Below are 16,966 nucleotides of genomic sequence, written 5' to 3'. Positions count from 1 at the left end.
AATGCCACACGTTTATCAGTTGTTAATCAGTTTTAGTTTTTCTTTTTGAGATTTTTTTTTTTTTTTTTTTTTTTTTTTTTTGGTGTTTAGAGAGTCACAAGGACAGGGGTGAGAATCGACCCCAAGATCTTCTGGAATCAAGAGGGAAGCTTTAACCACTTGAGCTATCCCTCACTCTCTTTCTTTTTGAGATTTACCCCTATACTATTATCTTACACTAAAAAATAATAATTTGAAAAACAACAACTTAATTAATTAGTTGCATGAGGAATTGAGGAGGATACATGATGGTTATCATAGTACTCATCACCATTGTTGCATACTTATTGCAATAGTTACTCTTGCATGTTGACACTTGGACTTCTTTTTTTTTTTTTTTTTTTTTTTTTTTTCTATAACAAATAAAAAGTTGACTTTTGTGGATACTAAATAAATTAGTACACCAACATGATACTAAATAAATTAGTACACCAACACAATAATGTTGGTGGTTATAGTATAGTGGAACCTTTTCACAAAATCTAAAATATCTTGCAAATTTAAGCAATGAAAACTTAAGCTATATTTACTTTATGCTCGTATATTTGTGTTGGTGAACATTTTTTTTTTTATATTTTATATTTTTATTTTTTTAAAACATCTTTATATAGTACTCACTTTAATCCTAAAGGCACATTTACACTCGTATATATCTCAATTTAATTTATAACTCGTAAAATTTTTTAAGAAATTGTTAGTTTCAAATAGATATGGTGTAACCGTGTAATACTCGTAATAGTTAAGAGCACATTCAGCCTTGCTTGCCACATCAATTAGCTCAAAGTCAAAGGATCAAAATGCAATATTGCCCTACTTGCTTGTGCACGACTAAATATTTGGAATTGGAAACGTTAAATTTGATGAACAGTTTCTCATCATTTTAATTAATTTTCCAACTTTTGTTATCAATTATAAGCCTAGTATATTTGCCTCAAACCACATCCAAATTGAACTCATTTGAAAAATTTATAATTTCAAAAAAAAAAATAAAAAAATAAACATCAGAAAGTATAAGAACATTAAGCAGTTTTGAAAGTATAAGAGCATTGAGTAGGATGAACATACAAAAATACACTATAATTTTTTACCCTTTATTTAACTAAAGAATTGAATTTTTAATTTTAATATTTTTGAGTTTTTTTTTTTTTTTTTTTTTTTTTTTTTTTTTTCAGATTCACTATATAGCAAAGCACATGGCAACCCATGGCCTTTCTTTGGTAGGGTGGAAAGGACCCGCTTACATGTGACTTAATTCGTTTGATTGTATAGCTCCGATCCATCTACATTCTACTATATACGGGTAGTTGGATTTCCTTCATTATTTTTTGTATTCAAGCTAATTAAGATATTGACTATGACTCATTAAATTATCTATAAAGAGGTCCACCTAATTTTAATTAATGTAATTTTTCCCTCAGTTCACCAATCATAGCAATTGTCCTAGCTAGCCACAACCATACATGTACTTGTTGAATTCTAACTCATACATCAAATTAGACAATTGGCTAAGACAATTTGAAGGTCAAGCATTTAGGCTACCACCATTCATTCCTGATGATCCGCCACCATACTTAGCGCAAATATCGTCCTATCATAATATCAATGTCACTCACACACACATCTTACGATCAATATTAATTTATAATAGTAGATTAGTAACGGACATATGATGTAGAGGAGATTCAATAATAATATGATTTGTGATATATAGGTCACCTTATAATACGATTTGTAAACTAATAACTACATACATTAGTTGTAAAGATGGGCAATTGGGCATGGCCGAGTTTGATTAGGCCTTTTAAGATTTGAGGATTAATTGGTCAAGCATGACATGAAAATGGTCCAATCTAGCAAGAACCTGTCACATATATATGCCATGCCCAGCATGACATGATACTGCATGTAGGACAGTATGAGAAGGTTTTGTGTGAGTCCGTTTCACGTGAGTCCGGTTTATAATGTATACTCCCATCCCCTACTCACTATCAGCTCTGTCACTACCCAGCCCCTGTCGGCCACCGACGACCTTCTCCCTCCCAACCCCCGTGTCGGCGACCTTCACGACACTCAAATCTCCTAGCTTCATCGTGCCTGAATTTCCAACAACAAAGATGTTTTCGCACTTGAGATCATTGTGAATAATCGGTTCATTTTGACTGTGAAGAAAATCAAGCCCAGTAATGATAGTCATGTTTCTGGGTGTAATCCTTCAAGTTCCCAGAATAAAGCTCAGCAATCATGTTAAACTCAGCTTTGGTTTCTGCGTCAACCCAATAATGGTAAATGGTCAAATATTAGAGGTCAGGTTTTAATTTCGTTTCTTTTCTCAATTTTTTAGGTTGAATTCTTCTCATCTTATATATACAACCTAATATCTGATATGTATAACCTAATTTCTAACAATTATAATATAATTTATGATATTTATAATCTAATATCTGACCATTATAATATAATTTCTGACAATTAAGACCTAATATTTGATAATTATAATCTACTACTTGATAAGTATAATCTAAAATCTGACTATTATTATCTAATTTCTGACACTTATAATCTAATGTCTGATACTTATAATATAATATCTGACTATTATTATTTAATTTATGACAATTAAGATTTTTTTTCCTCAATATTTCTTTTTCTTGTTTGTATGACCGGACTCACGTGAGTCCGTTCTATACAAAACTTTATCAGGACGGTATAGACCATGCATGGACTCTATATATGCAAGATTGACACTAGCTCACTATGAGTCTATGACTTTTTCTTGGCCCATTCTAATAAACACAACTCATTTGAACACAAGGCTCGACTATTCCTAAACCTATTATAAACACTTGATACGTGCTCAATCATAACTAGTTGAGATCCAATCCATAGTAGTATTATGGACCTATTGTATATTGATATATTTCATCTAATTTGAGACATGAATGAAGGTAGCACAATAAATATTACTGCATGCATGTGAAACTCTATGACTATACATTATACACTACTGTTACATTCACGTAGTAGTTTAAATGAAATATCAGAGATCGAGAAAGGGACAAATGCATGGAGTTGCCGTCATACATGTAGTATATAGTTGTAAAGAAAATGATATTTATTTATAAATTTATGTCGGTATTAATAGGTATCATAAAACAAAGGAGTAAGTTTATCAAAGAAAATCCACATGACTTTACACAAAAAAAGCCAAAACAGTCCATGTTCATCTTAGTTGTTAGACTTTAAAATCAAAGGTTAATATTTGGCTTTTCAAACTACTTGTCCAAATTTTATTTAACTAATTAATACGTAGTATATTATTAATGTATTTATTGTACCGTCAATTTGGGAGCATTTTCGCCGACGTTTTTGTTATTTTTTGATTTTTTGTGGATAGAATGTCCTCCCTAGAATTTATGTCTGCTAAACAAATGTGAATCCATGATTGATAAATTACATATGTTTTTTTCAATTGATCAAACTTTCATTTACTTTATATACACTTGACTATCTCTTTCTCTATGTTACTTTTTGCATGATCACATGGATTAGCAAGTTGCAAATTCAATAAAACAAATGAAATGGAAGCACAATTTCTTATCATGGGGTAATTTCATTACTCGATCAATAGGGGTGATTTTGTCGGTGTTAGGGAATATATATTCGGTTAGTGTAATAAAAGTTATTTGTTTTGTAGAAGCGGTCACATGATACAGTCAACCTTACACAAAATGTGCCAAACATTAGTACTATATAGATAGACTAGGTTAGCTCGCGTGCCATACACGGTGATTTATAGTTATAGTTATTATTGAATGATAAGTATTATAATCATAATTTAGTCGATGAAAGATAACCATATGTGATAGGTTGATTTGATATTTTCATTTTTTGATTATAGCCTCTAATACATAACTAAAACCAAGTAGGTAAAAAATCTGAGTATTTATTTTTTCTTTTGGTAAAATAGATCATAAATTATTTTAAGCATATGATTTTTGATTCATAATGGCCCAAATTTTTTAGAATGATTTGTGAATTTTTTTTTATTTTTTATTTTAAGTATAATAATTACTACATCAATATGGATGATGTGTACAAAAAGTTGTACAAGTATTATTTTTGTATATTATTTGTTTTCTTAAGGATTTTTTTTTTTTAACCGTGAGATTACACATGTCATTGCTGGTGTATCTTTTAGTATATACTAAATGAAAGGCCGTGCGATGTATTTATTTATTTTTTTGTTCTTTTTCTAATGGAGTACTTGAATCTCACGAAAAGATAATATTCTTAATCAAACCCTATAATATTTTGATTAATTTGTTCGTTAGATAAGTATAATTTTTATTTGTGTCAAAAAAAAAAGTATAATTTTTATTATTCATTGGTTATGTGAAAATTGCAATATAAAATTAATAAATAAATCATAAATGTGGTATCTCATCCGTCAAATATTAGGATAGATATATTACCCATAAACATTCTTTTTCGTGGATGGATCAAATTATATTTATAAAATTTAGGGAAATTACCAAACTTTTTATTTTTCTCAATGGGGAATTGTAAAAAAATCTATTATCTTTAATAACATTGTATTTTAAATCACCAAAGATAATAACAAATTTTATTAAAATCATCAACCATGGTTAGTTTTTAATTTTTTTTTTATAATTGAATAATAATAATAATAATAATATTAAAAAGCAAACCCACCCACCCTCCCTCATCGGTCCACCAGCAACCCCAGACCCCTTCCCCTCCACCGGCGCTACCCCTATCCCTTGCCGACGTCGGAGCCCAACGGCGATCAGCCCTCCCCTCCTCCCCCGAAAAAATTCCTAAAAATCCCTCCCCTATCCCCACAAAACCCTAAAACCCTGATCGAATTTATTTATCTTTATTTATAATTGTTAAAAAAAATATCTAACTATAGTTAAAGATTCATTAAAAAATCATCATTAATGTTATATTTAACTTAATATAAAAAAATACAAGTTTACCAAAGTTAATAGTTTTTGTTACAATTAATCAACAAAAAAATTATTCCAATCCAAAGAACATTAAAAAATATATACACATAAACACATGTAACAAAAATTATAAGTTACAATTTAATTTTTTTTTTTATATTATTGTATTTAGGGTTGTTCACATTTACTGAAATGAACTGAACTGATTGGAGCTGAACTGAACTGAATAGAGGTGAAATGAATATTTTACGAGAGAAAGAAATTAGGAGCTGAACTGAACTAAACTGAGCTAAACTAAACTGAATTGAAATTAAGTTGAAGTGTACAGGCCCTTAGTCTTTAGTCTAAACCTTATGTTATAATAATAATAATACCTTTGCAGGAGTTGTTCATATAATTAATTATACAGATAGTACGTACTACGTAGTACTCATTTTTGGTATATATATGGCGTCTACGGCTACGCATGTTGGGTTATAAAAAGGGCAATCCTCTGTCCAAGCTTATTGGTACCAACCACTAATAACAAAAATGAAGTGTATTGTGTTTATTTTGATAGCCATGATTATTGGTGCATTGGGCGGGCAATTTGGGGCTGAAAAAACCACCAAGAAGCAGGAGAAGTTTCTCCCAATTGCTAACGTCATGCTCCAAGGAGCGCGGGTCGGGGAAACTCTCACTCTCACTGATAGTCAATGCCGTAAAGCGGGCGAATTGTGCGAGGATGATGAAGAATGTTGCTACGGCTTCGAGTGTAATCCTCTTATTCCACCCGACAACATATGCGAACCGTGCGGCATAGCTACGGAAGATTGTTATCTTGGCCGTAGCTGTTGCGAAGGCTTTCACTGCGTCCGCTTCCATGTCTATTCCCTGGTTGGTACATGCTTTAAAGATTGATCTCCGCAATATCATTTGCCCAACAATTCCATCTATCTTTCTATGTAAGGGTATTCTTTATTTCTACCCTGATTATATTAAATTAAATTAAATTTTACTCTCCCCGTCCTTAAATTACAAACATATTCTCTTTATTATGTGTGTAATAAGTATTAGAATTAGGCTTCTAACAAAGAGGCGGAGGGAGTACTTGGTTATCCGTTGGGTTGGGATCAAAAACGTGAATGTGTAATAAATTCTTCCTTTGTTATTTATGAATAAGTTGTTGTCCTCTAACATTCGCAATGGTTGTACTCCGTACATACTAAATAAGTCCTTGCTTGTAATTATTAAATACAAGTTACTGAATAAAGTTCGTGCGATACACGTTTATTTGTATTTTTTTGCAACTTTTTTGTTTTTGTATGCCGATTTCAAGGGAATTTTCTCTCATTCATTATATATTTAGATGAATTTCCTAATATCAAAATATTGTATTATGTATTTTATTAATTTAAACTTTAAAATCTTATTCGTCAATCTTACTTATGGCATTTGCATTATTTAATTCTAAAAGAAGTTACAAATCTCTTATAATAATAACAAATCACAAAATGAAATAAATTCATAATAAAGTTTATTATTAATACAAGAAGTTAATCTTTAAGACGAATAAATGATACCTATTTTTTGCCTACGTGGCGCGACACTTGGAGAAAAACCAGAATGTCAAGTGGCATTGTCTTGTGACCTGACTGCGAGACTGACTTTATATATTAGTGATATAATATGATTTATAAAAATACCTCTTCGTTCAATAGGACCATATGATCTATATTCAAATTAAACTTATTAAGTTAATAAGTTATCTTGTTTAAGAAAGTTTATTGCGTCAAAGATGGAAACTCGATAAATATATGTAAGAAATATTATAATTTAAAAATAATAAAAAACATATATACCATTTATTTTCTATTTCAATAGAATCACCCACTTCATTCACAACCAACTATATCTAATCTAAAAAAGTGGATAAATAGAACACTAAAATGTTAGCAAAAATAAAATTGATACCAAATAAATTTTATATTTATATAAAATAAATCAATATTTGTATAAAATCAAAAATATGCATTATTATTTCTTATGTGGAACGACTGAAAAGTATCTGACGGAGTAAACTTTTACTTCGATCTAACAAAAGCATGACAAATCAGGGCTATAAGGACCGGCCCATCTCTTAACCTTAATTAACACATGGGCTGGCCCTGTTTCATTATGGGCCGATGACAATTAATCAAACTGTATCTCGACCCAGCCCACTATACCCAAACAAAGGGTTGTTGACCACCAAAAAAAGTCAATACAGGTGGGGTCAGAGGCCTTAGAGCTGTAAGCTTCCACCAATAATTTTTTTTTTATTTAATTTTTTTTTTTTATTCTCTTCAATGTTAACCTTAATTTATTTTCCATATTAAATTAAAAAAAGTTCCCCTATATTCTCCTTCATTGAAAATTTTAGGGACAATCAAAACTTGTGCTCTCCACACGTTTCTCTCTGCTTTGTTTCTCCATCTTCCTCAAATCCCCAATTTTTCTGTAAGATTTTCTCTCCTTTTTAATTTTTTTTTTTAAATGAATTTTCATTTAATTTGTTTATTATTGAAGATTGAATCTTCCTTTTTCTTGTGAATTGTACATTTGCATGTTCTGGATTTCTGAAAATGGGTTTCTGGGTTTCTCTGCGAATTTTATAATGTTTTGGAATCATAATTTGTTGTAATTTCTGGATTTCTCTGCGAAAAATATGGTGTTTTGGGTTAATTAAATTGGGGTTCTGTCCAATTTTTTAACTGAGAAATTTTAATTTGTTTTTGGGGGGTTTTAAGGTAGGTGAGATAGGACCCTTGTTAATCTACCTTAGGGAATCTGTGCATGCTAGATGTTTGTTATACATTATTTATTGTACAATCAGTTGCTCGGCATGTGTAAAAAAATAGTCTTGGTTGTAGCGTGCGCATCCTACATTTGGTTAAAAATGCCGTGATCAAGAGCCCCATTAGTTAGAGACATTGGTGAACAAGGAAGCTTGCTGGATCATGAATGTAGAATGTACTTATTAACCATTGTAATAGAATTCCTTTTGAACATTTCTATGTTGTAGTGTGATGATATGTGCACTAATTTAACAATATTTTCTACTGGTGATGGCTATACTGTTAGCTGAATTGCCCGTCTTTACATTGGCAAGGGAGACTCAAAGGCAATGAGCTTAAGCGTCCATCACAATTGCGACGCTTAATATTCTTACAGAAGTAATTTTGCTTTTTTTGTATGAAGTACTGCTAATTGTTGTTCCTAGAGTGGAGGTATAAAGTTCTCTCGATGCCATCTTTTTCTGTGGAAATTTGACTGGAGGAAACGAGGAATTACTCAAACTTCTGGACTGATAAAAAATAAATAACCTACGAATCATTCAAAGGATGTGGGGTAGAGGTGGCTGCAAAATACTCTTGTCCATTGAAAGCCTGCTAGATGACTTATACTTTGATAGTTTGATTGCTATCAATATTGATAGCGCCCCAGCTTCCTTAATACGAAGTATAATTTTAGCAGAACCCTGAAGCAGCCTAACTGATATTTTTTACTGATCCAGTGCATATGGAAGACAATCCCTGTGCATTTCTCCATAACCTTTCTGTTGGTTGTTGCCTTGTCGGTGCTAATATATCATATATATCATATTCTGATTAGCTTTTATTTTCCGGAAATCTCTCTTCTTGCAGGCCAAAGCCACAAGAGGTTTTATGGATTTCTTTCTTAACAAAATGAAGGAGACGGCATCTGAATGCCCCTATGATGAACAAGATATCCAGCAATGTCCATTCTTGAGGAACATTAGCAAACCCACAAACTTGTCATTCGCACCTGTGAATCTTCCAGTTCCAGTGAGTGCTAAACTGCTAATCCAGTGTCTCTTGTCTATGGTTTTCTAGTCTAGAAAATTCGCAGGATTTCTTAGCTATCTACTACGTATTACTTGGTGGTATATTATTTCTTATTTCATAGTGATGTCAATTCTCTTCACTATTTCCGAAAATCATAATTGCTTCTCCTGCTGCAGGCTGCTGGATCCAAGGGTCCAATTTTTGAAGATGGTCCAAACTTCGATTTGGCTTTCAACCTTTTCCATGGGAAGGATGGGGTTGTTCCACTCACAAGGAGGCCAAATTTTCATGCTGATGATCATTTGGAACCCCATTCTTCTCCAATGTTTAACCCGTTGGCTACAAAGGCTGCCACAATTAGTTTGTCAGCATTTGGACTTGGGGGCCCATTTGGCTTCAATTTCTTTTCTGACAAGTGGAAGAAACAGAAGCAGAAATCTGAGTCTTCAGGAAAAAAGGATCGTGTTTCTCACGTAAGTTATTGCGTTTTTCTTGAAGAACAAATTGTGGGCTCATTGGAATACAAGTTTCATAAAATTTTCTTGGTGTGCTCTGAGAAATTGATACTTATAGGAAAACCATGAACCACAAAACTATATGATTTGTACATGACATCACTTGTCATTTATTTTCATTTGAGAGACTAAAAAAAATAAAAACCTTTTTACATATGTTTTCTCGTATTCAGGAAGGAAATCCAGCAGAACATGAGGCCCTCAGCAATGAGTGGTTACAAAGCGGGAACTGCCCAATCGCAAAGTCTTATCGGGCTGTAGGTCACGTGCTTCCCCTAGTTGCCAAGGCTCTGCAACCACCATCAGGTATGAAGCTCCATTGTCCACCTGCTATAGTGGCTGCCAGGGCTGCTCTTGCTCGAACTGCCTTTGTGAAAAACCTCCGCCCGCAACCTCTACCAGCAAAGATGCTCTGCATTGCTGCATTGGGCATGGCAGCTAATGTACCTCTTGGGATTTGGAGAGAGCACACCCAGAAGTTTTCATTGTCATGGTTCATTGCAGTTCATGCTGCTGTACCCTTTGTAGCTATGCTTAGAAAGGCTGTTTTGATGCCCAAGACTGCAATGGCCTTAACAATTGGTGCGTCAATTCTAGGCCAGGTAATTGGCTCAAGAGCAGAGCGAATTCGGATGAACGCAGTGACTGAAAATCAAATTATAACTTCAGAGAAAGCTGCTTATCAAGAATTTCCAGGCTGTAGTACAGATCGTGTTGACGACGGCATCACTAATTCTTGTGGGAATCAGCAGGTGATGTTTGGTACACTTTCCAGCAAGCACAATAATGCGGGCTCATCTAGAACTAATGTATGTTTCTAAGAATGAGTGAGATGAAATAAGACATTATGAACTAATTGAGTTAGTAAACCAATAAAGCTTGCTGTGTAGATTATACTAGTTGTAATCTGCTTAAGTTTGTGTAAAGTAATCTGGAATGCAAGTATATTTATACACAAAAACAATGATTATTATACCAAGGAATATTTTTCATTGACACTATTTAGGTTTGTCTATATTGAACTAAAATACAAAACCAAATACAATGTTCTTAACTTTAAAGAGTTGAGTTAATTTTGTGCAACGAGCAATTGCCTTGAACTCTTGAAAGGGGACTCCCCTAACTTTGTATATCTTTCCGTTACCCAAAAAAAAAAAAAAAAAAAAAAAAAAAAAAAAAAAAAAAAATCAATTCTGCTACTATCGCTTTTACTCCGTATTCTTAAATAGATTATCAATGTCCTTGACAGAAAACAAAGGAAGGGGGGTATCCTTTTTGTCCACTGCCATGTGAAGTGTACTACTGTACTAACTCAAGCTAGTAAATGCATCCCAATTTGAATGACATCCATAATGCTGTGAAAAAAGAGCATCAAAATCAGTTTATGACTTGTATTTTACAGTTAAAGACTTTTTAAAACAGAAATTGCATCCAACCAGGAAAAACAAAAGGCACTATGCACAATCAAGCTGCCAAGGAAACGTTACATATAGTACAGAGTGAAAGCAGATTATACTAAATTACATAAACTAATATCCATTCGATAAACCAAGTCAAAATGTGAAACCAAAATAATGTAAGAAAAGGAAACCTCTTAACTACGCTACAATATCATAGCAAAACCAATCTACTGTGCCAGAATCTCCTTAGGCTCGGATGGCAAAGTATCAGTTTATTACAGACATCAGCGGACTGCTGTACAGAGTCAAAACACACCAGAAACAGTGTCAAACCTAAGCCAGGAGATATAAAGTATCAATCAAAATCCAGCGCCAACACTTCTGTACAGACGTCTCCTAATACCTAAAATTTAAAAACCTCCAACGTGTTGTCTCTGGCCACCACCATATCTACCAGGACCCATGTTACTACCACCATAAGCTGGTGGCACAGCACTTAAACCAGGACAGTCCCTTGCAAAATGCCCAAATTTTTGGCATTTATAGCACTGTCCAGAATTGCTACCGGCAGGAACTGTTTGATTCCCAAAGGTTGCTGGACTGTTAATAATACTAGGGCAATTTGCTGAACTATGACCAATACCTCCACAGCTACTACAAGTCATAGGCATTCCAGAAGCAATAGCACCACCAGCGTACCCACCACTATACTGATTCCCAAACTGGCTATTGTTAGTATGCATGCCTGCTTCTCTCCCAGAAAGAGCAGAGTTTGTTCCGTAGCTCACACCAGAAACAGCAGGCTGACTAATTCCAGCATGACCAATTCCTGATCTGTTTGCTCCAAAATTGGCAGAGGCATTCTCTAATTTGGCACCTGGGGCGCCAGAATCACCTAATTTAACTTTATTCATCAATTCCAAAATAGACTTGGATTCAGCAGTAAAATTGACCTTCTCTGCCTTCACTACTGTCGACTTAACACGCTGCTCATCGCTGAAAGTCTCCTCCTTTACTTTCAGCTTAAATATGTATTTATTGAAAACAGCTGCACGAACAATTTCTGTAAACTTCCCATCATCTTGTTCCTCATTTTTCAAATAGTACAGATTTTTAGCAGAGATGCCCATAATCTGTTCACCACCTTCCTGAAAAGCTGTTACCCAGGTTAGGCTAGTATGATCCTGTATTTGAAGCTGGAGAATATACCTATATTCACATTCATCAACAGACTGATCACATCTATCACAACGCCACTTCCCATCTCCATTATTTGTGACCTTTTTGCTGCACTGACGATCCCCAATCAAGATGGGGCATGCTGTATAGCAGAAGTTGTCTGTTTTGACAAATGATATTGTGGCGCAAACTGTTATCCAATCAGGCTTATCAGAGGTCCCCAACTTCTCATCCTTAATTTGAGATAAGGTCTTACGAGCATCAGTCCTAGCCAAACTTGTTGTCTCTCTAGAAATAGAAACAGAAGGCATGTTTCTTCCTTCCCTATCAAACCATTCCTTAAGGTTCTGAGCCTCTGGAAAATCTGGCTCTATAAATAACTGGCTTGTGGAAAGAGTTCCAATACCCTTCCCATTGAATTCATATACTCTGGCTGATTTGACAGCTAAAACAGGAAAATTTCCATTATCACACATACTTTGCAAGGTCTGTCCTTCTGCATTACAGAAATTTCCCCACAAGGTCAATTCAACACTTCTTCCAGAGATATCCTTCAAGTGAAGACTCCTTTTCTGAGTTTCAGTTCCATTTTTCCTCATAATTGTGGATGATGGGCTTATAGAAGAAACAACACCAATCACATCGATAATACCATTGGTCTCTATGCCCTCAATGTCACTGATAGGCCGGAAATGGAATTGCTGCCTAGGAATTTGACTGTCATCTTCAAAACAAGGCTGCACTATAGATGTGGTGTCCAAGAATATCTCATGATCATTAGGAAGATGATTGAAATTCTTCTGAGCAGGTTTCAACGTCCCTTTAGATATCATGTATACTTTGCCTACCTCAATTTGGTTGTAGAACTGATCAACCACAGCATTAAAGCAGGTAACTCGAATTTCTCCACCATCAGCGTCTAAAAGATCAAAGGAAAAAACTTTCCCATCTCCACGTGTATTGTTATAGTGCCTAAGGTCACCCTTCGATGTTACTCTAGCCTTGATTGTCCATCTACCTTGATAAGGATTTAAGGCAGCAATTGGAACAATCCTAGGGGGCGCCTCATTCTTTGCAACAGGACCCCTATTCATGTACATTGAAGGTGGTTGCTGCTGATAGGCAGGTTGCTGATTGCGTGAATAAGCATTTGTAGGAGCACGTAAGGAATCTGTTTTGGCATTGTGAAAGGCTCCATATGGACCAGCAGCAGGAGCATTTAAAGTGCTCCCAGCAGCAAATTCTGGTTTAGGGCGCAAGGGAGATCCATTATTTGTAGGATAATGTCCCGAGACCTGGGTGGTAACAGAACCACTATAGGGCTGTGCTTGAGCAGTACGTTCAAGCTTTGGCTGCTGCAAAACACCACCCCCTGCACCACTAGGTCTAGGAATGGAACCAGTGACTGGTGGCTGAAGATTTGCTTGCTGGACATTCCCAGAAATCATCCCAGTTTGACCCACAGGGGAAGGAACTTGAGCAATGGGTCTAGCATCAACATTTACAAATTGCTTTGGTTCACCAATTGTTGGGCACGTCTCTTGTATCACTTCAAGTTCGATAATAATAATAATCCTGCATAATATTGGACCATTCAAGTCAGCACACTCCAAATCCTTATGATCTTCAAGAAATCAAGGATGGCTAAAAACAACACATAAGCAGATAGAAAGAGTCCAGCACACAGCAAATGTAATATCAAAGATGCTATAAGCTAACAATCAGCAAACTTAAAATCATAAATCAAGGATACTGTAAGCTAACAATCAGCAAACTAAAACCATAAATTCAAGGATGCTATAAGCTAACAATCAGCAAACTAAAATTATGTTATCAAGGATGTTATAAACTAACAATCAGCAAACTAAGAATAACTGAGAGCATAATTAAAATTTTATAGATTCCTCAACATACTTTGACTTTCCATCCAGACCATAATTCTAATGCATCGCATGAATAACCATGCCACTACAAGTCTGGTGTCTGGACTTGAAGAGTAGACAGTCTAGACCCCTTGCATCTGATTTTTTTATTATAAGAAGTATATAATCACCTAGATGTTTGAAGACATTACACATTTGCTTCCAAAAGATCCAGGAGCAGCTAAAACCAATCACTTACTCTCACAGAGTACAATACATATCTATACCTCACCACAGATGAAATACAATCACTTCAGATGAGAAAGTCAATTGCATCAACCATTAAGCAACTCCAGTTGTAATCCTAAAGTGAACTAATGAATCTTATGCCTATAAAGGCTCTAGCCCTTTACAAAAAGGACAAACAATCCTAACCTTTAGCCCAATTAGAAGCACCATCATTTCCGTTACTGCTACTTGCCTATTACAAACATATCCTCATGCAATTCCACCAAAATCCAATCCTTGCGATCTTCAATATATACACAAAAGATTGCCAAACCCACCAAAAAAAAAACAATCTTTAATCATCAGCAACAAACTAAAAAACCGGAAACCTAACGCAATAATTCTCTTCCTACCATCAGAACAAATAAGGGAATACCCATCAAAGCAAGTATAATAACCCAACATTAGTTTCTTAAAGACCAAAGCAAATCAGCTGAAAACGCTAAAATATTTCGAAATCAAACATATACACAAAAACCCAAATCAAAAAACCCCCACCTAATACTCACAATCCCAATTCAAAGAACTTCATACACGAAAATTTAAAGAACCCCAAAACCTCCCCTTTAAACAGTCTCTACCCCTAAAAAAAACCTACTTAAACAGTCTAATTAAATCTTTATAAAACCAGATACAAAAACATCAAAAATTTTAACTACAATCATCAATAAAATGAAAGAAAACCCATAACACACCTGATTCCAATTAAAACCCACTCTAAAGCACAATCAACCAATCAATCCAAAATCAAATTATTACAAAGCAATTAACATCAATTACAGAAAAATTAAAACAGCAAAAAAGAGTAAAGATACTAACGTTCGGCCTTGAATGACATTACAAACGGCTTGCATCAATCGAATAATAGAACCCTTTTGCAACGCCCCAGTTTTAACGAGTTCATTACGCTGAGTAGCAAGCATCCCTTGTTGCAAATGCAAACCATCGGACAACAAAAGACGGTAACGCTCAGTCGCACTGGTCTGATTCTGAGTATTAACGAGTCGAATATCGGCTACTTGAAGCAACGGTTTAAGCTCAGTGTCGCCATTACACATCGCTTCGATTGCTCCTTCTGTTAGATTAATAGCCATTAATGGTGAGATCTGGGATTGAAAACCCTAGGAGAGAGAAAATTGGGGGAATTTCAAGAGGTTATTGGAGAGAGAAAGAAGATGGAAGATGAAGAAGCCCTAATTTTTGAGGATAATTAAGTTGAATTGGAGAAAAAGCGCCATTTAAGAGGATGAGCGCCAAAGTGAATTATGTTGAGATTTATTTGCTTAGAGGGGTCTGTTGTTTGAGGAAATTGCGGAAATGAAGTGTTGGATAAACTTACAGGGCAAGCTTTGGAGAACTGGAGAAGAGCAACCGGCGTAAAGCCAAACCTTCATGGCGTCATCTTTTGGTTTTGGGTTTCACTTTGTTTCTAGTTACACGTGTGAGTATAACTACAACTCCCCTTCTTTTAGACCGAAACTCATTGAAATGAAGTGTTCTAAACTAAAGTGAAATAAACTGAATTTTTTTTACTGAATTTAACTAAACTGAACTGGATTGAAATTCGCTAAACTGAATTGGATTGAAAGTTCTGCGAACAAGTTTAAAAGAACAAGGCCAGACTACAAGTGTTAGTGTATCACATAAGTACAGACTACGGAGTACAAATTTATATTCCACTATTCCATGTACGTAAGATAATTTGTGTAATGCGACGTACTCTTTTCATTTCATAATAATTGGCATATTTTGAATTTTTGTAGGTTATTAGGATTTTTTTTTGGACTCAAGTAGTAAAGTTGTGTTCATAATCAAATCGACATTGCTTGCTAGATTCGAAATTTCGAATTAAGTTAAAATTTGGCATGGTTAACAGTATATGAGAAGATTAGCAATGTAACTTGAGTACATTTTGGTCAAAAATTTGAGTACTGATCATGGTTGTCTACGTGATTTTGGTTTTTTCTTGGTACTTATGTGCAAACCTTGATACATTCATACATCCATTTGGTTAATATCCAAGAGTTTTAAATTCTATGCAAACCTTCAAAGCATTCATCGTTGGAGACTTGGAGTGTTGGACTCAAGCCGTCATGTTTCCCCTTGTTAATTAATATATGTGACTCGTAATCGGGATCGATTACTTCAAGTTTGAAGAGGAAACAATGAAGCGGACAAGTGTATGACTAAGAGATGTTCGTGGACTTTAAGTCCATGCATGTAATGATGCATATAGTCTAGTCTTGCATGTCACGATGACTTTAGGTTATGATGATGCATATAGTCTAGTCTTGCATGAATCTTACGGGAAATGATTTTGGCACACCCTTAATTGCTTTTGACACACCCTTATTTGAAAGCACGGTTTTCTATGCTTCTATCATAGGGGTGTGCCAAAATCAATTAAGGGTGTGCCAAATTCAATTTCCGAATCTTGCATGTCATGATGGCTAACTTGTTTTATAGGTGTTGACTTTTGTGAACATGTAATTATGTATTACATGTGACATGCATCTATTACTTGTACACTTCCCTAGCTTGTATGGTGAACCTAGTCTCTAATCTCTATATATAGAAAAGTTACACTAGAGTTTAACCAACTCTTAAAACCCGTCTTTTGTGAGCTTTGTAATTTCCTCCTTGTTTCCTCCACTACAGTGAAGAAAAGCTCCTGAAATCCCCCACCGTGGAGTAGGTCAAGTTGACCGAATCACATAAATCCTTGTGTGTTTTTGTGTTAATTATCTTCATTATTGCTTTATTGAATATTATCCTTTATTGATTTTGTTCCGCACTAATCAAACTCATTATCGCCTATTTCACTACAACGCCCCTCTTTGGTTGTTAATTTTGATTTAAAAGTTCTAATTCGGATCTGATATATGA

General features: G+C 34.6%; 2 protein-coding genes across 2 annotated transcripts; one reads left to right on the top strand and one right to left on the bottom strand.

Annotated features, from left to right (window-relative positions):
- The first annotated feature begins 7,342 nt into the window (after nt 1–7,342).
- LOC145567957 (uncharacterized) lies at nt 7,343–10,352 on the top strand. The gene is made up of 4 exons (XM_081627388.1): nt 7,343–7,487; nt 8,675–8,836; nt 9,013–9,309; nt 9,525–10,352. The coding sequence occupies exons 2-4, from the start codon at nt 8,696–8,698 to the stop codon at nt 10,170–10,172; spliced, it is 1,086 nt and encodes a 361-aa protein (XP_081483514.1). The 5' UTR covers nt 7,343–7,487; nt 8,675–8,695; the 3' UTR covers nt 10,173–10,352.
- Nucleotides 10,353–10,776: 424 nt separating this feature from the next.
- Nucleotides 10,777–15,472, bottom strand: LOC145567956 (replication protein A 70 kDa DNA-binding subunit A-like). The gene is made up of 2 exons (XM_081627387.1): nt 14,900–15,472; nt 10,777–13,505 (listed from the first exon to the last, which is right to left on the bottom strand). The coding sequence occupies exons 1-2, from the start codon at nt 15,172–15,174 to the stop codon at nt 11,162–11,164; spliced, it is 2,619 nt and encodes an 872-aa protein (XP_081483513.1). The 5' UTR covers nt 15,175–15,472; the 3' UTR covers nt 10,777–11,161.
- Between the last annotated feature and the right edge of the window lie 1,494 nt (nt 15,473–16,966).

Source organism: Chenopodium album, chromosome 11 (genome assembly GCF_948465745.1).
Source record: "Chenopodium album chromosome 11, dcCheAlbu1.1, whole genome shotgun sequence".
Lineage (NCBI taxonomy): Eukaryota > Viridiplantae > Streptophyta > Magnoliopsida > Caryophyllales > Amaranthaceae > Chenopodium > Chenopodium album.
This window is presented reverse-complemented; position numbering and strand designations above follow the sequence as displayed.

Bases quoted from the DNA above. Each gene is read 5' to 3' on its own strand.
- LOC145567957 (XM_081627388.1), top strand. From the start codon at position 8,696: ATGGATTTCTTTCTTAACAAAATGAAGGAGACGGCATCTGAATGCCCC. The intron at 8,837-9,012 runs GTGAGTGCTAAA...CTCCTGCTGCAG, and splicing joins CTGTGAATCTTCCAGTTCCA to GCTGCTGGATCCAAGGGTCC. The intron at 9,310-9,524 runs GTAAGTTATTGC...TCTCGTATTCAG, and splicing joins AAAAGGATCGTGTTTCTCAC to GAAGGAAATCCAGCAGAACA.
- LOC145567956 (XM_081627387.1), bottom strand. From the start codon at position 15,174: ATGGCTATTAATCTAACAGAAGGAGCAATCGAAGCGATGTGTAATGGC. The intron at 13,506-14,899 runs GTTAGTATCTTT...AATATTATGCAG, and splicing joins AATGTCATTCAAGGCCGAAC to GATTATTATTATTATCGAAC.